The sequence below is a fragment of the Schistocerca cancellata genome, chromosome 3, assembly GCF_023864275.1.
Source record: "Schistocerca cancellata isolate TAMUIC-IGC-003103 chromosome 3, iqSchCanc2.1, whole genome shotgun sequence".
NCBI classification, from domain to species: Eukaryota; Metazoa; Arthropoda; class Insecta; order Orthoptera; family Acrididae; genus Schistocerca; species Schistocerca cancellata.
The window spans coordinates 66,113,799-66,131,325 of record NC_064628.1 but is presented as its reverse complement, the minus strand read 5'-3'; the positions used below and the strand labels follow the sequence as shown (position 1 = coordinate 66,131,325).

The window sequence follows — 17,527 nt, the reverse complement described above, 5'->3', positions numbered from 1 at the left end:
CATTGTCGCTCTCCCCCCGTTGCCACTCTCTCCTCTCCCCCCGTCGCCACTCTCCTCTCCCCCCGTCGCCACTGCTCCTCTCCCCCCGTCGCCACTCCCCCCCGTCGCCACTCCCCCCCCGTCACCACTCCCCCCCCATCGCCATTCCCTCCCGTCGCCACTCCCCCCCCATCGCCACTCCCTCCCGTCGCCACTCCCCGCCGTCGCCACTCCCCCCCCCCTGTCGCCACTCCCCCCCTGTCGCCACTCTCCCCCCCCCGTCGCCACTCTCCCCCCCCCGTCGCCACTCCCCCCCCGTCGCCACTCTCCCCCCCTTTCCTACTGCTCCCCTCCACCACTCCCCCTTATCCCTAATGCTTCTCACCCCTACTCTTCTATTTACCCTTCTCTCAGCCATTCCCTACTTGTCACTCCCCTTTCTCGCTCCCACTCCCTTTCACATTCCCACTTTTTCTCCCTACCTCCCTTTTTCACATCCTCTCTCTATGCATCTATCTCCATTTGTCCCTCCGTCTTCCTTTCACCATCCCTTTTTGTTTCACCTTCACTCTCCTTTTCTCCCTCCTCCTTTCTCTCTCTCTCTCTCTCTCTCTCTCTCTCTCTCTCTCTCTCCCTCTCTCTCTCTCTCTCCCCCCCTCCCTCTCCCCTCTCTCTCTCTCTCTCTCTCTCTCTCTCTCTCTCTCTCTCTCTCTCTCTCTCCCTCTCCCTCTCGTCCCCCTCTCCCTCTCCCCCTCCCCCTCCCCTTTTCCATCCCTCTCTTTCCTTCTCTCCAGTCTCCCTGTCAGTATTTCTCTCTCTCTCTCTCTCTCTCTCTCTCTCTCTCTCTCTCTTTCTTTCTTTCCACCTCCAGTCCCCCCCCCTCACCCTTTTCGCCCCAGTCCCCACTCTCTTTCTCTTTCCAGTCCCCTATCTCTCTCCAGTCCCCCCTCTCTTTCTCTTTCCAGTCCCCCTATCTCTCTCCAGTCCCCCCTCTCTTTCTCTCCCCAGTCCCCCCTCTCTTTCTCTCCCCATTCCCCCCTCTCTTTCTCTCCCCATTCCCCCCCTCTCTTTCTCTCCCCAGTCCCCCCTCAGTCTCTCTCTTTCTCTCCCAAGTGCCCCCTCTGTCTCTCTCTTTCTCTCCCCAGTCCCCCCCTCTGTCTCTCCTTTTCTCTCTCCCCAGTCCCCCCTCTGTCTCTCCTTTTCTCTCTCCCCAGTCCCCCCCTCTGTCCTCTCCTTTTCTCTCTCCCCAGTCCCCCTCTGTCTCTCCTTTTCTCTCTTCCCCAGTCCCCCTCTGTCTCCTTTTCTCTCCGTCTCCTTTACTCTCTCCCCAGTCCCCCTCTCTGTGTCTCTCTTTCTCTCTCCCCCAGTCCCCCTCTCTGTCTCTCCTTTTCTCTCTCCCCAGTCCCCCCTCTCTGTCTCTCCTTTTCTCTCTCCCCAGTCCCCCTCTCTGTCTCTCCTTTTCTCTATCCCCAGTCCCGCTCTCTGTTTCTCCTTTTCTCCCTCCCCAGTCCCCCTCTCTGTCTCTCCTGTTCTCCCTCCCCAGTCCCCCTCTCTGTCTCTCCTGTTCTCTCTCCCCAGTCCCCCTATCTGTCTCTCTCTCTCTCTCTCTCTCTCTCTCTCTCTCTCTCTCTCACACACACCCAGTCCCCCTCTCTGTCACTCTTTTCCCCTAGTCCCTGCGCTCATTCCCCTCCCACTCCCTCTCCCTTCCGCGCTCAAACCCCTCCCTCTCCCTCGCGCGCTCAAACCCCTCCATCTTCCTCACCCTTCCGCGCTCATACCCATCCGTCTCACCTCGCCCTTCTTCGCTCATACCCCTCCGTCTCACCTCGCCCTTCTGCGCTCATACCCCTCCGTCTCACCTCGCCCTTCTGCGCTCATACCCCTCCGTCTCACCTCGCCCTTCTGCGCTCATACCCCCTCCGTCTCACCTCGCCCTTCTGCGCTCAATACCCCTCCGTCTCACCTCGCCCTTCCGCGCTGCTCATACCCCTCCGTCCTCACCTCGCCCTTCCGCGCTCATACCACTCCGCCTCACCTCGCCCTTCCCACGCTCATAATCCTCCCTCTCCCCTCCCCCTTCCACGCTCAAACCCCTCCCTCCCCCCTCACCCTTCACCGCTCATACCCCTCCCTCTCCCCCTCACCCTTCCATGCTCATACCCCTCCCTCTCCCCCCACCCTTCGACGCTCATACCCCTCCCTCTCCCCCCACCCTTCCACACTCATACCCCTCCCTCTCCCCCCACCCTTCTGCACTCATACCCCTCCCTCTCCCCCCACCCTTCCACACTCATACCCCTCCCTCTCCCCCGCCCTTCCCACGCTCATACCCCTCCCTCTCCCCCCGCCCTTCCACGCTCATAACCCTCCCTCTCTCCCCCCAACCTTCCGCGCTCATACCCCTCTCTCTCCCCCCGCCCTTCCACGCTCATTACCCCTCCTTCTCTACCTCCCCTTCCACAGTCTTGACTCTCCCTCTCCCTGCGCCCTTCCACAGTCATGGCATCTCCTTCTTCCCCTGCCCTTCCAATCTCATACCTCTCCCTCCTCCCCTTGCCTTTCGACACCGTTACCCCTGCCTTTCCCCCCTCCCACATCATTTCCCTCCTTCCCTCTCCCATTCCTACATCTCCCTCCGTTCTCCCCCCTCCCAATCCTTCAACACCCTTTGCCTACCTCTCCTATACCACTTTCCCTCTCCCTCTCCCTAGCCTCACCTTTTTCCCTCCCTCTCTACCCCTTACCCTTTCCCTCTACTCTCTCTACCCCCACCCCTTCCCCCTCTCTACCCCCCACCATTTCCCCTCTCTCTCCCTCCCCCTCTCCTTCTCCATCCCTCTCTTTCCTTCTCTCCAGTCTCCCTGTCAGTATCAGTCTCTCTCTCTCTCTCTCTCTCTCTCTCTCTCTCTCTGCTCTCGTCTCTCTCTCTCTCTCTCTCTCTCTCCCTCCCGCCCTCCAGTCCCCCTCTCTCTCTACCCCCACCATTTCCCCTCTCTCTCTACCCCCCACCATTTTCTCTCACTCTCCTCTCTTTGTCCTCCACATTTAACCCTCCCTATCCTCTGTCCCCCACCCTCTCCCCTCGCTCTTATCTCCTATCACCTCTCCACTGTCTCCTTTCCCCATACTTTCTCCTAACTTCTCCTTTCCCCTTACCCTCCCCCCTTTCCCCGCTATGTTCCCCCTGTCCACTTACTCCCTCCCGTTCCCCCACCCATCTCCATTTCCATCTACCTACTCCCATTCACCCAACCTTCTTCCTTTTGCCCTATCTCCTCCCTTTCCCCATACCCTCTCTATTTTGCCCTGCCCTCTCCTTCTCACTAGACCCTTCCCTTCCCCCTACCCTCCCGCTCCCTGCTATCTTCCCCCAGCGCAGTTCCTTTCCCGTACTCGGTCCCTTTCCCCTACTCCGTCCCTTTCCCCAATCATCCTCCCTTTCCCCATCATCCTCCCTTTCCCCCATCATCCTCCCTTTCCCCATCCTCATCTCTTTCCCCCATCCTCCTCCCTTTCCCCATCCTCCTCCCTTTCCCCATCCTCCACCCTTTCCCCATCCTCCTCCCTTTCCCCATCCTCCTCCCTTTCCCCATCCTCCTCCCTTTCCCCATCCTCCTCTCTTTCCCCATCCTCCTCTCTTTCCCCGTCGTCCTATCTTTCCCCATCCTCCTCTCTTTCCCCATCCTCCTCTCTTTCCCCATCCTCCTCTCTTTCCCCATCCTCCTCTCTTTCCCCATTCTCCTCCCTTTCCGCTCCACCTCCCTTCCCCTCCTCTCTTTCCCCATCCTCCTCCCTTTCCCCTCCTTCTCCCTTCCCCTCCTTCTCCCGTTCCCCTCCTTCTCCCTTTCCCCTCATCTTCTACTCTCCCTTAAACTACCCCTTTCCCCTCATCTTCGACTCACCCTTAACTCCCCCGTTTCCCCTCATTTTCCACTCCCCTTTAACTCCCCCCTTTCCCCTCATCTTCCACTCCCCCTTAACTCCCCCCTTTCCACTCATCTTCCACTCCCCCTTAACTCACCTTTTCCCCCTCCTCTTCACCTTCCTCTTAACTCTCCCTTTCCAATCCTCTTCCCCTCCCTCTTAACTCCTCCCTTTCCCATCCTCTTCCCCTCCCTCTTAACTTCTCCCTTTCCCATCCTCTTCCCCTCCCTCTTACCTCCTCCCCTTTCCCATCCTATTCCCCTCCCTCTTAACTCACCCCTTTCCGATCCTCTTCCCCTCCCTCGTAACTCCTGCCTTTCCCATCGTCTTTCCCTCCATCTTAACTCCCACCCAATCCCGTCCTCTTCCCTTTCCCCTTAACTCCTCCCATTCCCTTCCTCATTCCCTCCCCCTTAACTCCTCCCTCTCCCATCCTCTTCCCCTCCCTCTTTTACGCCTCCCTTTCCAATCCTCTTCCACTTCTACTTATCTCCTCCCTTTCCCATCCCTCTTCCCCTCCCTGTTAACTCCTCCCTTTCCCATCCTCTTCCCCTTAACACCGTCCCTTTCCCATCCTCTTCCCCTTGGCTCCTCCCTTTCCCATCCTCCTCCCCTCCCTCTTAACGCCACCCTTTCCCATCCTCTTCCCCTCCCTCTAAACGCCACCCCTTTCCCATCCTCTTCCCCCTCCCCTCTTTACGCCTCCCTCTCCCATCCTCTTCCCCTCCCCTCTTGACGCCTCCCTTTCCCATCCTCTTCCCCTCCCTCTTAACGCCTCCCTTTCCCTTCCTCTTCCCCTCCCTGTTTACTCCTCCCTTTCCCATCCTCTTCCCCTCCCTCTTAACTCCCTCCCTTTCCCCTTCTCTTCCCCTCCCTCTTAACTCCTCCCTTTCCCATCCTCTTTCCCTTCCTCCTCCCTTCCTCCTTTCCTCCTCCCTTCCCCTGTTCTTAGTCCCTTCTTCCTCCCTTCCCCCGTTATTCCTCCCTTCTTCCTTTCTTCCTCCCTTCCTCTTCGCTTCCCCCCGTTTTCCTCCCTTCCTTCTCGCTTCCCCCGTTCTTCCTCCCTTCCTTCTCGCGCTTCCCTCTGTTCTTCCTCCCTTTTTCCTCTTTTCCTCCTCGCTTCCCCCATTCTTCCTCCCTTCCTACTCCCTTCCCCTTTTCTTCCTCCCTTCTTCCTCCTTTCCTACTCCCTTCCCCTTTTCTTCTTCCTCCCTTCTTCCTCCTTTCCTACTCCCTTCCCCTTTTCTTCCTCCCTTCTTCCTCCCTTTCCTACTCCCTTCCTCCTATCCCCCTCCTTTGCTACTCCCTTCCTCCTTTCCTGCTCCCTTCCTCCTTTCCTGCTCCCTTCCTCCTTTCCTGCTCCCTTCCTCCTTTCCTGCTCCCCTTCCTCCTTTCCTGCTCCCTTCCTCCTTTCCTGCTCCCTTCCTCCTTTCCTGCTCCCTTCCTCCTCCCTACCTCTCGCTTTGCTGCTTCCCTTCCTCCTCCCTACCTTCTTTTCTGCTCCCTTCCTCCTCCCTACCCCCCTTTCCTGCTCCCTTCCTCCTTTCCTGCTCCCTTGCTCCTCCCTTCCTCCTTTCCTCCTCCCTTCCCCCTTTCCTCATTCCTTCCCCTTTCCTCATCCCTTCCCCCTTTCCTCATCCCTTCCCCCTTTTCCTCATCCCTTCCCCCCTTTCCTCATTCCTTCCCCTGTCCTCATCCCTTCCCCCTTTCTCCTCATCCCTTCCCCCCTTTCCTCATCCCTTCCCCCTTTCCTCATCCCTTCCCCCTTTTCTCATCCCTTCCCCCTTTCCTCCTCCTCTTCCCACCCTACTCCGTCCACCCTCACCCTATTCCCCCTTCTCTTCCCCTGTCATTCCTCCTTCATCCATTCTCCGCCTTCCATGACCTTTATTTCCTTTACATGTACTATATCCTTCCTCATCTCTTTTCCCAACTTCCCTTTTTCCCCCTCCCCCTACCACATATCCCTTCCATACCATTTCTCCCTTCACCTATTTGCCCTCTTAACCAATTTCCCCAATCTCTCTATCCCACTCTCCGTCTTTATCCTCTTGTCATTTGCTACCTCTATCCATCACTTCTCTGACTTGTGTCCCCTTTACCTTCACATTCCATATCTAATTTTCCTTCTGGTTTTCACTCCCACTTGCCTTTTTCTTGTTTCCATTTCCATTTACCCTTTCACTTCCCCACCTTTTTCTCCTCAGTTTTCCTACTCATCCTCTAGTCCCTTCTTCTTTTAACACCATTCCTCTTATCCTTCTCTCTATTTTAGCTCCATCCGCCTTCCCCTCTACCTGTTCTCAATCGCTTTTCCCTTCGCCTCCCCCCCTCTCTCTCTTTCTCCCTCTCTCTCTCTGCCTCTCTCCCTCACTCCCTCTCTCTCCCTCTCTCCTCTCTCCTCCCTCCTCCCTTTTCCCTTCTCTTTTCCCATCCTCCACGAGTTATCCCTTCTTTCTCGCCCTGCTTTCCCCTTCCCTTCACCCTACTCATTTCACTTTTCCTTGCCTTTCCAAATTCCTTAACTACTTCTTCCTTGCTACAAATTCCTTCCTCCTTACTGCATTTCTCCCTTGCCCCTATTCCTTCACCATTTTTCCCATTTCCCTCGTTTCATTAATTTCTCTTTTCCCCATTTCCCTCGTTTCATTAACTTCTCTTTTCCCCATTTTTTCCTCTCCCCATGTCTCTTTGCATTTCACTGATGCTCCCCTATCCCACTTTCCTACACCACTCCCTCTCACGTCTCCTTCTCTCCGAGGGCCCTTCATTCCTCCCACATCCCCCTCTGCCCTCCCACATCCCACTCTGCCCTCCCACATCCCATTCTGCTCTACCGAGCGAGATGGCGCAGTGGTTAGCACACTGGACTTGCATTCGGGAGGACAACAGTTCAATCCTGTGTGCAGCTATCCTGATTCAGGTTTTCCGTGATTTCCCTAAATCACTTCAGGCAAACGACGGAATGGTTCCTTTGAAAGGACAAGGCCAACTTCCTTCCCCATCCTTCCCTAATTCGATGAGACTGATGACGTCACAGTTTGATTCCTTCCCCTAATCAACCCAACCCGCCCACTCTGCTCTCCAGCATTTCCCCTCTTCCCTCCCACACCCCCCTCTGCCCACCCACATCGCCCCTGCCATTATTCATTCCCCTCTGCCCCCCACCTGCCTCTGCCCTTCTACTTTCCACCCTGCCCACACATATCTCTCTGCCCTTCCATGTCCCCCTGCCCTTACCCTCTGCCCCCCACATCGCCCCTGCCATTATCCATTCCCCTCTGGCCCCCACATCCCCCCTGCCATTCCCCTGTGGTCCCCCACATCCCCCCTGCCATTCCCTCTGGCCCCCCACATCCCCCCTGCCATTCCCCTCTGGCCCCCACATCCCACCTGCTATTCCCATTCCCCTTACCCTTCCCATTTCGCCCCTGCCCTCCCACATCCCCCCTGCCCTCCCACATCCCCACCGCCCTCCCACATCCCCACCGCCCTCCCACATCCCCCCCGCCCACTCACATCCCCTTTGCCCTTCCCTTTTCCCCTATGCCCTCCCACATCCCCCCTGCCCTTTCCCTTTTCCCCTATGCCCTCCCACATCCCCCCTGCCCTTTCCCTTTTCCCCTATGCCCTCCCACATCCCCCTGCCCTTTCCCTTTCCCCTCTACCCTCCCACATCTCCTTCCCCTTCTTCTCCCCCTTGCCCTCCCACATCCCTCCCGCCCTTCCCCTCACTCCCCCTCATCCCTCCCGCCCTTCCCCTCACTCCCCCTCATCCCTCCCGCCCTTCTCCTCCTCCCCCTCATCCCTCCCGCCCTTCCCCTCACTCCCCCTCATCCCTCCCGCCCTTCCCCTTTCCCCTCACTCCCCCTCGACCCTCTAGCCCTTCCCCTTTCCCCTCACTCCCCCTCGTCCCTCCCGCCCTTCCCCTTTCGCCTCACTCCCTTCATGTCCACCCCGCCATTCCTCTTTCCCCTTTGCCCCCACTTTCCCCCCTGCCTTTCCCCATCTGCCCCCATGTACCACTGCCTTTCCCTGCTGCCCAACTCAACCCATGCCTTTCCCTTCTGCCCAAGGCAACTCATTGCCTTTCCACCCTGCCCAACGCAAACCATTGCCTTTCCGCCCTGCCCAACTCAATCCACTGCCTTTCCCCTCTGCCCCCAAGACCCACTGCCTTTCCCCTCTGCCCCCTCCAAGACCTACTGCCTTTTCCCTCCGCCCCCTCAATACTTACTGCCTTTTCCCTCTGCCCCCTTCAAGACCCACTCCCTTTGCCCTCTGCCGCCCCCCAAAGACCCACTGCCTTTCCCCTCTGCCCTCCAAGACCCACTGCCTTCCCACTCTGCCCTCCCCCCCAAGACCCACTGCATTTCCCCTCTGCCACCCCAAGACCCACTGCGTTTCTTTCTCTGCCTCTTACCCATGTCCCCCCTGCCTTTCCCCTCTGTCCCCCAAAGTCCCACCTGTCTTTCCCCTCCGTCCCCCAAAGTCCCCCATGCCTTTCCACTCCGTCCCCCAAAGTCCCCCATGCCTTTCTACTCCGTCCCCCAAAGTCCCCCCTGCCTTTCCCCTCCGTCCCCCAAAGTCCCCCCTGCCTTTCCCCTCCGTCCCCCAAAGTCCCCCCTGCCTTTCCCCTCCGTCCCCCAAAGTCCTCCCTGCCATTCCCCTCTGCCCTCTCATGCCCCACCTGCACTTTCCCTTTCACCTCTCCCCCTGTGCAATTCCCCTCTGACCACCCACATCCCCCTCTACCGTTCCCCTCTGACCTCCCACATCCCCCTCTACCGTTCCCCTCTGACCTCCCACATCCCCCTCTACCGTTCCCACCTGACCTCCCACATCCCCCTCTACCATTCCCATCTGACCTCCTGACCTCCCACATCCCACTCTGCCATTACCACGTGACCTCACACGTCCCCCTCTGCCTTCACACATCCCCCTGCCATCCCCCTGTGACCTCACACGTCCCCCTGCCATCCCCCTGTGACCTCACACGTCCCCCTGCCATCCCCCTGTGACCCCACACGTCCCCCTGACGTCCCTCTCTGCCCTCACACGTCCCCCTCTGCCGACACAGGTCCCCCTCTGCCACCCCATCAGACCTCCCAAACCCCCTTTGCTGTTCCCCTCTAACCTCCGACACCCCCTTTGCTGTTCCCCTCTAACCTCCCACAGCCCTGGACTCGCATTCAGGAGCACGACGGTTCAACCCCGCATCCAGCTATCCTGATATGGGTTTTCCCTGATTTCCCTAAATCGCTCCAGGCAAATGACAAGATGGTTCCTTTGAAAGGGCACGGCCAACTTCCTTCCCCATCCTTCCCTAATCCGATGAGACCGATGACCTCGCTGTCTGGTCTCCTTCCCCAAACAACCCACCCAACCCTCCCACACACCCTTTGCTGTTCCCCTCTAACCTCCCACACCCCCTCTGCCATTCCCTCTGACCTCTCCTGTCCCCTCTGATGTTCCCCTGTGACCTCTCCCATCCCCTCTGACGTTCCACTATGACATCCCATGTCCCCTCTTACTTTCTCCCGTTACCTCCCACGTCTCCTCTGACGTTCCCCCGTTACCTCCCACATCCTTCCGCTGTTCCCCCTGTGACCTACTATGTCCTTTCGCCATTCAATCCTGTGACCACCCACACACACCCTCTGCCGTTTCCCTGTGACTTCCCACACCCACCCTCTGCCGTTTCCCTGTGACTTCCCACACCCACCCTCTGCCGTTTCCCTGTGACTTCCCACACCCACCCTCTGCCGTTTCCCTGTGACTTCCCACACCCACCCTCTGCCGTTTCCCTGTGACTTCCCACACCCACCCTCTGCCGTTTCCCTGTGACTTCCCACACCGACTCTCTACCGTTCCCTGTGACTCTCCACACCCACCCTCTACCGTTCCCCTGTGACTTCCCACACCCACCCTCTGACGTTCCCCTGTGACTTCCCACACCCACCCTCTGACATTCCCCTGTGACTTCCCACACCCACCCTCTGTTGTTTCCCTGTGACTTCCCACACCCACCCTCTGTTGTTCCCCTGTGACTTCCCACACCCACCCTCTGTCATTGCCCTGTGACTTCCCACACCCACCTTCTGTCATTCCCCTGTGACTTCCCACACCCACCCTATGCTGCTCCCCTGTGACTTCTCACACCCACCCTATGCTGCTCCCCTGTGACTTCCCACACCCACACTCTGCCATTCCCCTGCCCTCCCAGCTCCCACCCCCACTCCCTCTGCCCTCCCAGGTCCAACCCCAGCTCCTCTTCTGCCCTCCCAGGTCCAACCCCAGCTCCTCCTCTGCCCTCCCAGCTCCCACCCCAACTCCCTCTCTGCCCTCCCAGCTCCCACCCCAACTCCCTCTCTGCCCTCCCAGCTCCCACCCCAACTCCCTCTCTGCCCTCCCAGCTCCCACCCCAACTCCCTCTCTGCCCTCCCAGCTCCCACCCCAACTCCCTCTCTCCCCTCCCAGCTCCCACCCCAACTACCCCTCTGCCCTCCCAGCTCCCACCTCAACTACCCCTCTGCCCTTCCAGCTCCCACCTCAACTACCCCTCTGCCCTTCCAGCTCCCACCCCGACTCCACCTCTACCCTCCCACCGGCCACCCCGACTCCACCTCTACCCTCCCACCGGCCACCCCGACTCCCCCTGTGACCTCCCACCGGCCACCCCGACTCCCCTTCTGCCCTCCCACCGGCCACCCCAACTCCCCCTCTGCCCTCCTACTGGCCAACGCCATCCTCTCTCTGCCCTCCCACCTCCCCCCAACCAACTTCACCCCCTCTCTGCCCTCCCACCTCACCCCAACATACTTCACCCCCTCTCTGCCCTCCCACCTTGCCCAACTTCCTTTTATGTCCACCTGCCTCCCTCAAACTCCGGTTTTTGCGCACCCACCTCCCCTGAACTCCCTCCCTGCCCTCCCACTTCCCCCCAACCGCTGCAACCCCCTCCTTGCGCTCCCACCTCCCCCCAACTTCCTCTCTGCGTTCCCACCTCCCCCAACTTTCTCTCTGCACTCCCACCTCCCCCAACTTTCTCTCTGCACTCCCACCTCCCCCAACTTTCTGCACTCCCACCTCCCCAACTTCGTCTCTGCGCTTCCACCTCCCCCCAACTTCCCCTTTGCCCTTCCAACTCTCCCTCTGCCCACCATCCTCCCCCAACTACACCTCTGCCCTCCATCCACCCCCAACTCCCCCTCTGCCCTCCATCCTCCCCAAACTCCCCCTCTGCCCTCCATCCTCCCCAAACTCCCCCTCTGCCCTCCATCCTCCCCCAGCTCCCCCTCTGCCCTCCATCCTCCCCCAGCTCCCCCTCTACCCTCCCACCTTCTCCAACTACCCCAAGGCCCCCCACCTCCCCAACTACCTCACTGCTCTCCCACCTCCTCAGCCCACCCACCTCCTCAGCCCTCCTACATCTTCCACTTCTCTCCCACAGCCCCCACTGACCTCCAACCTCCCCCTCTGCCCTACCATGTCGACCCCTTCCCTCCCACGTTCCCCTCTACCCTCCTACGGCCCCATTTTTACACCCACATCCCCCTGTTCCTCACACATTCTCCTCTGCCCTCCCACGACCACTCTTCTCTCCCACGTCTCCCTTCGCACACCCGCACTCCAATCCATTCTCTTATAGTTCCCTCCCCCCACAATCTCCCTGTTTTTCCACGTATCAGCACTTCGTTTGCAGTCCATTCCGCAACTTGTTCACCCATCAGTTCACCTAAAGTGCCTCCTTGCATACTACATGGCCCTACCTTACCTGTCCCGAACCCTTTCTCCATCGTCTCGGTCCCATTCTCCTCTCCTCAGTTTCTCCCCCCTTGGCCCTTTCTCCCACCCCTTGGCCCTTTTCTCCCGCCCCTCGGTGCTTTTCTCCCGCCCCTCGGTGCTTTTCTCCCGCCCCTCGGCCCCTCTCCCCCCCGCCTCGGCCCCTCTCCCCCCCCGCCTCGGCCCCTCTCCCCCCCGCCTCGCCCACTCTCCCCCCGCCTCGGCCCCTCTCCCCCCTGCCTCGGCCCCTCTCCCCCCGCCTCGGCCCCTCTCCCCCCGCCTCGGCCCCTCTCCACCCGTCTTGGCCCCTCTCCCCCCGTCTCGGCCCCTCTCGCTCGCCCCTCGGTCCCCCTCCCCCCCACCTCGGCCACTCTCCTCGGCCCCTCTCACCCCCTCCTCGGCTCCTCTCCCACCATCCTCGGCCCCTCTCCCCCCTCTTCGGCCCCTTTCACCGAGCGAGGTGGCGCAGTGGTTAGCACACTGGACTCGCATTCGGGAGGACGACGGTTCAATCCCGTCTCCGGCCATCCTGATTTAGGTTTTCCGTGATTTCCCTAAATCGTTTCAGCCAAATGCCGGGATGGTTCCTTTGAAAGGGCACGGCCGATATCCTTCCCAATCCTTCCCTCACCCGAGCTTGCGCTCTGTCTTTAATGACCTCGTTGTCGACGGGACGTTAAACACTAACCACCACCACCACCATCGGCCCCTTTCCCCCCCTCTTCGTCACCTTTCCCCCCCTCTTTGGCCCCTTTCCCCCCCTCTTTGGCCCCTTTCCCCCCTCTTCGGCCCCTTTCCCCCCTCTTCGGCCCCTTTCCCCCCTCTTCGGCCCCTTTCCCCCCTCTTCGGCCCCTTTCCCCCCTCTTCGGCCCCTTTCCCCCCCTCTTCGGCCCCTTGCCCCCCTCTTCGGCCCCTTGCCCCCCTCTTCGGCCCCTTGCCCCCCTCTTCGGTCCCTTGCCCCCCTCTTCGGCCCCTTGCCCCCCTCTTCGGCCCCTTGCCCCCTCTTCGGCCCCTTGCCCCCTCTTCGGCCCCTTGCCCCCCTCTTCGGCCCCTTGCCCCCTCTTCGGCCCCTTGCTCCCTCTTCGGCCCCTTGCCCCCTCTTCGGCCCCTTGCCCCCCTCTTCGGCCCCTTGCCCCCCTCTTCGGCCCCTTGCCCCCCTCTTCGGCCCCTTGCCCCCCTCTTCGGCCCCTTGCCCCCCTCTTCGGCCCCTTGCCCCGCTCTTCGGCCCCTTGCCCCGCTCTTCGGCCCCTTGCCCCCCCTCTTCGGCCTCTTGCCCCCCTCTTTGGCCTCTTGCCCCCCTCTTTGGCCTCTTGCCCCCTCTTCGGTTCCTTGCCCCCCTCTTCGGCCCCTTGCCCCCCTCTTCGGCCCCTTTCCCCCCCTCTTCGGCCCCTTGCCCCCCTCTTCGGCCCCTTTCCCCCCCTCTTCGGCCCCTTGCCCCCCTCTTCGGCCCCTTTCCCCCCCTCTTCGGCCCCTTTCCCCCCTCTTCGGCCCCTTTCCCCCCCTCTTTATAGCCACATCACCCTGTTGTGTCCCCTTCCCCCCCCCATCGCATCCCCTTTCGCTTGTCATGGCACCTTACCACCCCTTCCCATTCTTTGTGCCCTCTTGTACCTACCTCCCACTGTCTGTCATCATGACATTGGAACTCTCACATTTCCACCACTGTGACCCCTCCCCTTACTGTGGCCTCTCCCCCAATGCAGCCCCTGCCCTCATTTTGGATCCTTCCTCATTTTGGCCTCTACCCTCATTCAGACCTTTTTGAAGCTCCTCAAATCCCATTCCACCCATCTGGGTCCCTGCCACATGTTGTGGTCACCTTTTGCCCCCAACCCCCTCTGTGGTCACCTCGCACTAGCCACATACACCTCCCCCCTTGTGGTCAATTCCCACTACTCCTGTTAACCTCCCCCCCTCGTAGCCGCCTCCCACTGGTCTTGGTCACATACCCTCTCCCTGTTGTAGTCCCCCCCCCCCAATCGGTGTCTCTTCATTCCATTGCAATGCCCTCCCTTTTTCAGGGTCTTCTCTCCCTGTTGCTATTCTCTCCACTATTGCTATCCCATCCCCCATCTCGATCCCCTCTCCCCCCTCAGTCTTCCTTTCTGTCTTTGGCCTCTCTACCATCCGAGGCCTCTCTACCGTCTCAGGTCCCTCTACCATCTTGGGTCCTTCGACCATCTTGGGCCCCTCCTGCGCATCAGTCCACTCGCTCCCTTGTGGTCCTTTCTCCTGCCTTGGTCCCCTCTCCCATCTTGGTCCCATCATGGTCCCGTTTCCTGCCTCGATCCCCTCTCTTGTGTCTGCCCTTTGACCCTGTCATGCTCACCTCTCCCTGTCACGGTTTCCTAACCCTGTCACAGTCCCCTAACCCATCTCAGAGTCCTCACCCATCACATTTCCCTCCCCCCATTGTGCCCCCTCATGCTATCATGGCTCCCCCAGTCATAGCAACATGACCTCCCGTATTGCCCCTCCCCTGTAGATGCCCCTCCACTGTTGATGCCCCTCCCCTGTAGATGGGTCTGCCCACTCTTGTCTGTCCACTAGGCTCTTTGTCACTGTCCTGTCTGCCCACTTGTCCCTCCAACCCTCTCTGCTATTTCTGCTCGCTGAGCCCTCCTTCTCCCTCTCCTCTGTCTGCCTGCCTGCTTCATTCTCCATCTACCTGTCCATTCTCTCCTTAACGGATCCCTCTTTCTGTTCAAACCCCACACTGTACCAAACCCCTCACATCCCCACTTCCATATCCCATTCCCTTTCGCTCCCTCATTCTTCCTTCTGGATGATGTTTCCTCTTCCACATCTACCTTCCCATTTCCACCTTCTCTCTCTCTCTCTCTCTCTCTCTCTCTCTCTCTCTCTCTCTCTCTGATCTTCACCCTCCTGTGTCCTTTCTCCTCCTGCATCGTTTCACCTTCTTCTTCTTCAGTCCCTTCCCCTCCTGCATCTTTCCCCCTCCTCCACCCTTCCCCGTCCTGCGCCCTTCCCCGTCCTGCGCCCTTCCCCGTCCTGTGTCCTTCCCCGTCCTGCGCCCTTCCCCGTCCTGCGCCCTTCCCCGTTTCCCTGTCCTGCGCCCTTCCCCGTTTCCCTGTCCTGCGCCCTTCCCCGTCCTGCGCCCTTCCCAGTTTCCCCGTCCTGCGCCCTACCCTGTCATGCGCCCTTCCCCGTCCTGCGCCCTTCCCCGTCCTGCGCCCTTCCCCGTCCTGCGCCCTTCCCCGTCCTGCGCCCTTCCCCGTCCTGCGCCCTTCCCCGTCCTGCGCCCTACCCCGTCCTGCGCCCTACCCCGTCCTGCGTCCTTCCCCGTCCTGCGCCCTTCCCCGTCCTGCGCCCTTCCCCGTCCTGCGCCCTTCCCCGTCCTGCGCCCTTCCCCGTCCTGCGCCCTTCCCCGTCCTGTGTCCTCGCCCTTCCTGCGTTCTCACACATCCAGCATCCTCGCCCATCCTGCATCCTGTCCTTGCCCGTCCTGCCTCATTCTTCTATCCAGTTGTCCTTCCAAGTTCCCACATTATTCCCCCCCTAGCAGCCTTCCCCTCCATTCTCCATCCCCCTCCAGTGCCTGCCCTATCCAGCATCTCTTTCCCCCTTCCGTATCATTCCCCATGCGACATCCTCCGTCTGCCACGTCCACCCTCTGCTGCATTCACCCACCTGCCGCGTCCACCCCCTGCCACATCCATCCCATGCCGCGTCCACTCCATGCCTCGTCTACCCCATGCCTCGTCCACCCCTATGCCGCATCCACCCCCATGCCGCGTCCACCCCCATGCCGCGTCCACCCCCATGCCGCGTCCACCCCCATGCCGCGTCCACCCACATGCCGCGTCCACCCCCATGCCTCGTCCACCCCATGCCGCGCTGCAGCAGTCCCAAGTTTTTCCGCTCCCATGTCTTTCTTCCCTTCTGCCTCATTCCGTCTCCCACGTCCTTCACTCCTTCTGTCTCATTCCCCCCTCACATCCTTCATACCCTATGTGTTTCCTAACTGTCTTCGGTCCCCTCCATGATCTTCAATCCACGTGATCCCCTCCGACAACCTCCTCCCCCCCTCCTGTGTAGTGCTCAGCATTCCTGCAATGCCCTCCCCCCCTCCCCTGTAGTTCTGCCTCTTGCATAGAATCCTCCTCCTGTATAGTCCTCCCCTCCAACGTAGTCCTCCCCTTCATACGGAGTTCTTCCTATTCCCACGTATTACCTCCCCTTCTCACATTGTCCTTTCCCCTCCCACGCAGTCCTTCCCATTCCTGAGTAGTCCCTCTCCCACGTAATCTTCCCCCACATATACATTTAATTCCACTGTCGCATAGTCTTTTCCCCTCCCCCAATATAGTTATTTCCCCTCCTCCAAATAATTATTTACCTTCTGGATAGATTTTCCCCCCTCATAGTCTGTACCCTTCGACAAACCTTTCTGGCTTCCTTTCCCCACCTCATCCCCAGCCCTTTCTGACTTCCTTTCCCCACCTCATCCCCATCCCTTTCTGACTTCCTTTCCCCACCTCATCCCCATCCCTTTCTGACTTCCTTTCCCCACCTTGTCCTCATCCCTTTCTGGCCTCCTTTCCCCACCTTGTCCTCATCCCTTTCTGGCCTCCTTTCCCCACCTTGTCCTCATCCCTTTCTGGCCTCCTTGCCCCACCTTGTCCTCATCCATTTCTGGCCTCCTTTCCCCACCTCGTCCTCATCCGTTTCTGTCCTCCTTTCCCCACGTCGTCCTCATCCCTTTCTGTCCTCCTTTCCCCACGTCATCCTCATCCCTTTCTGTCCTCCTTTCCCCACGTCGTCCTCATCCGTTTCTGTCCTCCTTTCCCCACGTCGTCCTCATCCGTTTCTGTCCTCCTTTCCCCACATCATCCTCATCCATTTCTGTCCTCCTTTCCCCACGTCGTCCTCATCCGTTTCTGTCCTCCTTTCCCCACGTCGTCCTCATCCGTTTCTGTCCTCCTTTCCCCACCCAGCCCTCATCCGTTTCTGTCCCCCTTTCCCCACCCAGCCCTCATCCGTTTCTGTCCTCCTTTCCCCACCCAGCCCTCATCCGTTTCTGTCCTCCTTTCCCCACCCAGCCCTCATCCGTTTCTGTCCTCCTCTCCCCACCCAGCCCTCATCCGTTTCTGTCCTCCTTTCTCCACCCAGTCCTCATCCGTTTCTGTCTTCCTTTCCCCACCCAGCCCTCATCCGTTTCTGTCCTCCTTTCCCCACCCAGTCCTCATCCGTTTCTGTCCCCCTTTCCCCACCCAGTCCTCATCCGTTTCTGTCCTCCTTTCCCCACCCAGTCCTCATCCCTTTCTGACCTCCTTTCCCCACCTTGCCCACATCCCTTTCTGGCCACCATTCCCCACCTTGCCCTCATCCCTTTCTGGCCTCCTTTCCCCACCTTGCCATCATCCCTTTCTGGCCTCCTTTCCCCACCTTGCCATCATCCCTTTCTGGCCTCCTTTCCCCACCTTGCCATCATCCCTTTCTGGCCTCCTTTCCCCACCTTGCCCTCATCCCTTTCTGGCCTCCTTTCCCCATCTTGCCCTCATCCCTTTCTGGCCTCCTTTCCTCACCTTGCCCTCATCCCTTTCTGGCCTCCTTTCCCCACCTTGTCCCCATCCCTTGTTGGCCTCACTCCCCCCACCTTGTCCCCATCCCTTGCTGGCCTCATTCCCCCACCTTGTCCCCATCCGTTTCTGGCCTCCCTCCCCCACCTTGTCCCCATCTCTTTCTGGCCTCCCTCCCCCACCTTGTCCCCATCTCTTTCTGGCCTCCCTCCCCCACCTTGTCCCCATCTCTTTCTGGCCTCACTCCCCCACCTTGTCCCCATCTCTTTCTGGCCTCACTCCCCCACCTTGTC

At 59.8% G+C, this 17,527-nt stretch overlaps 1 protein-coding gene across 1 annotated transcript in view; it reads left to right on the top strand.

Annotated features, from left to right (window-relative positions):
- LOC126176098 (uncharacterized) overlaps positions 1-1,144 on the top strand; it is a gene marked incomplete at both ends in the record, with an annotated part of 14,142 nt that extends 12,998 nt beyond the window's left edge. The window contains one exon of the mRNA XM_049923235.1: positions 1,103-1,144. Within this exon, the coding sequence (XP_049779192.1) occupies positions 1,103-1,144 (42 nt within the window). The remainder of the gene's footprint in view (positions 1-1,102) is intronic.
- Positions 1,145-17,527: the final 16,383 nt, after the last annotated feature.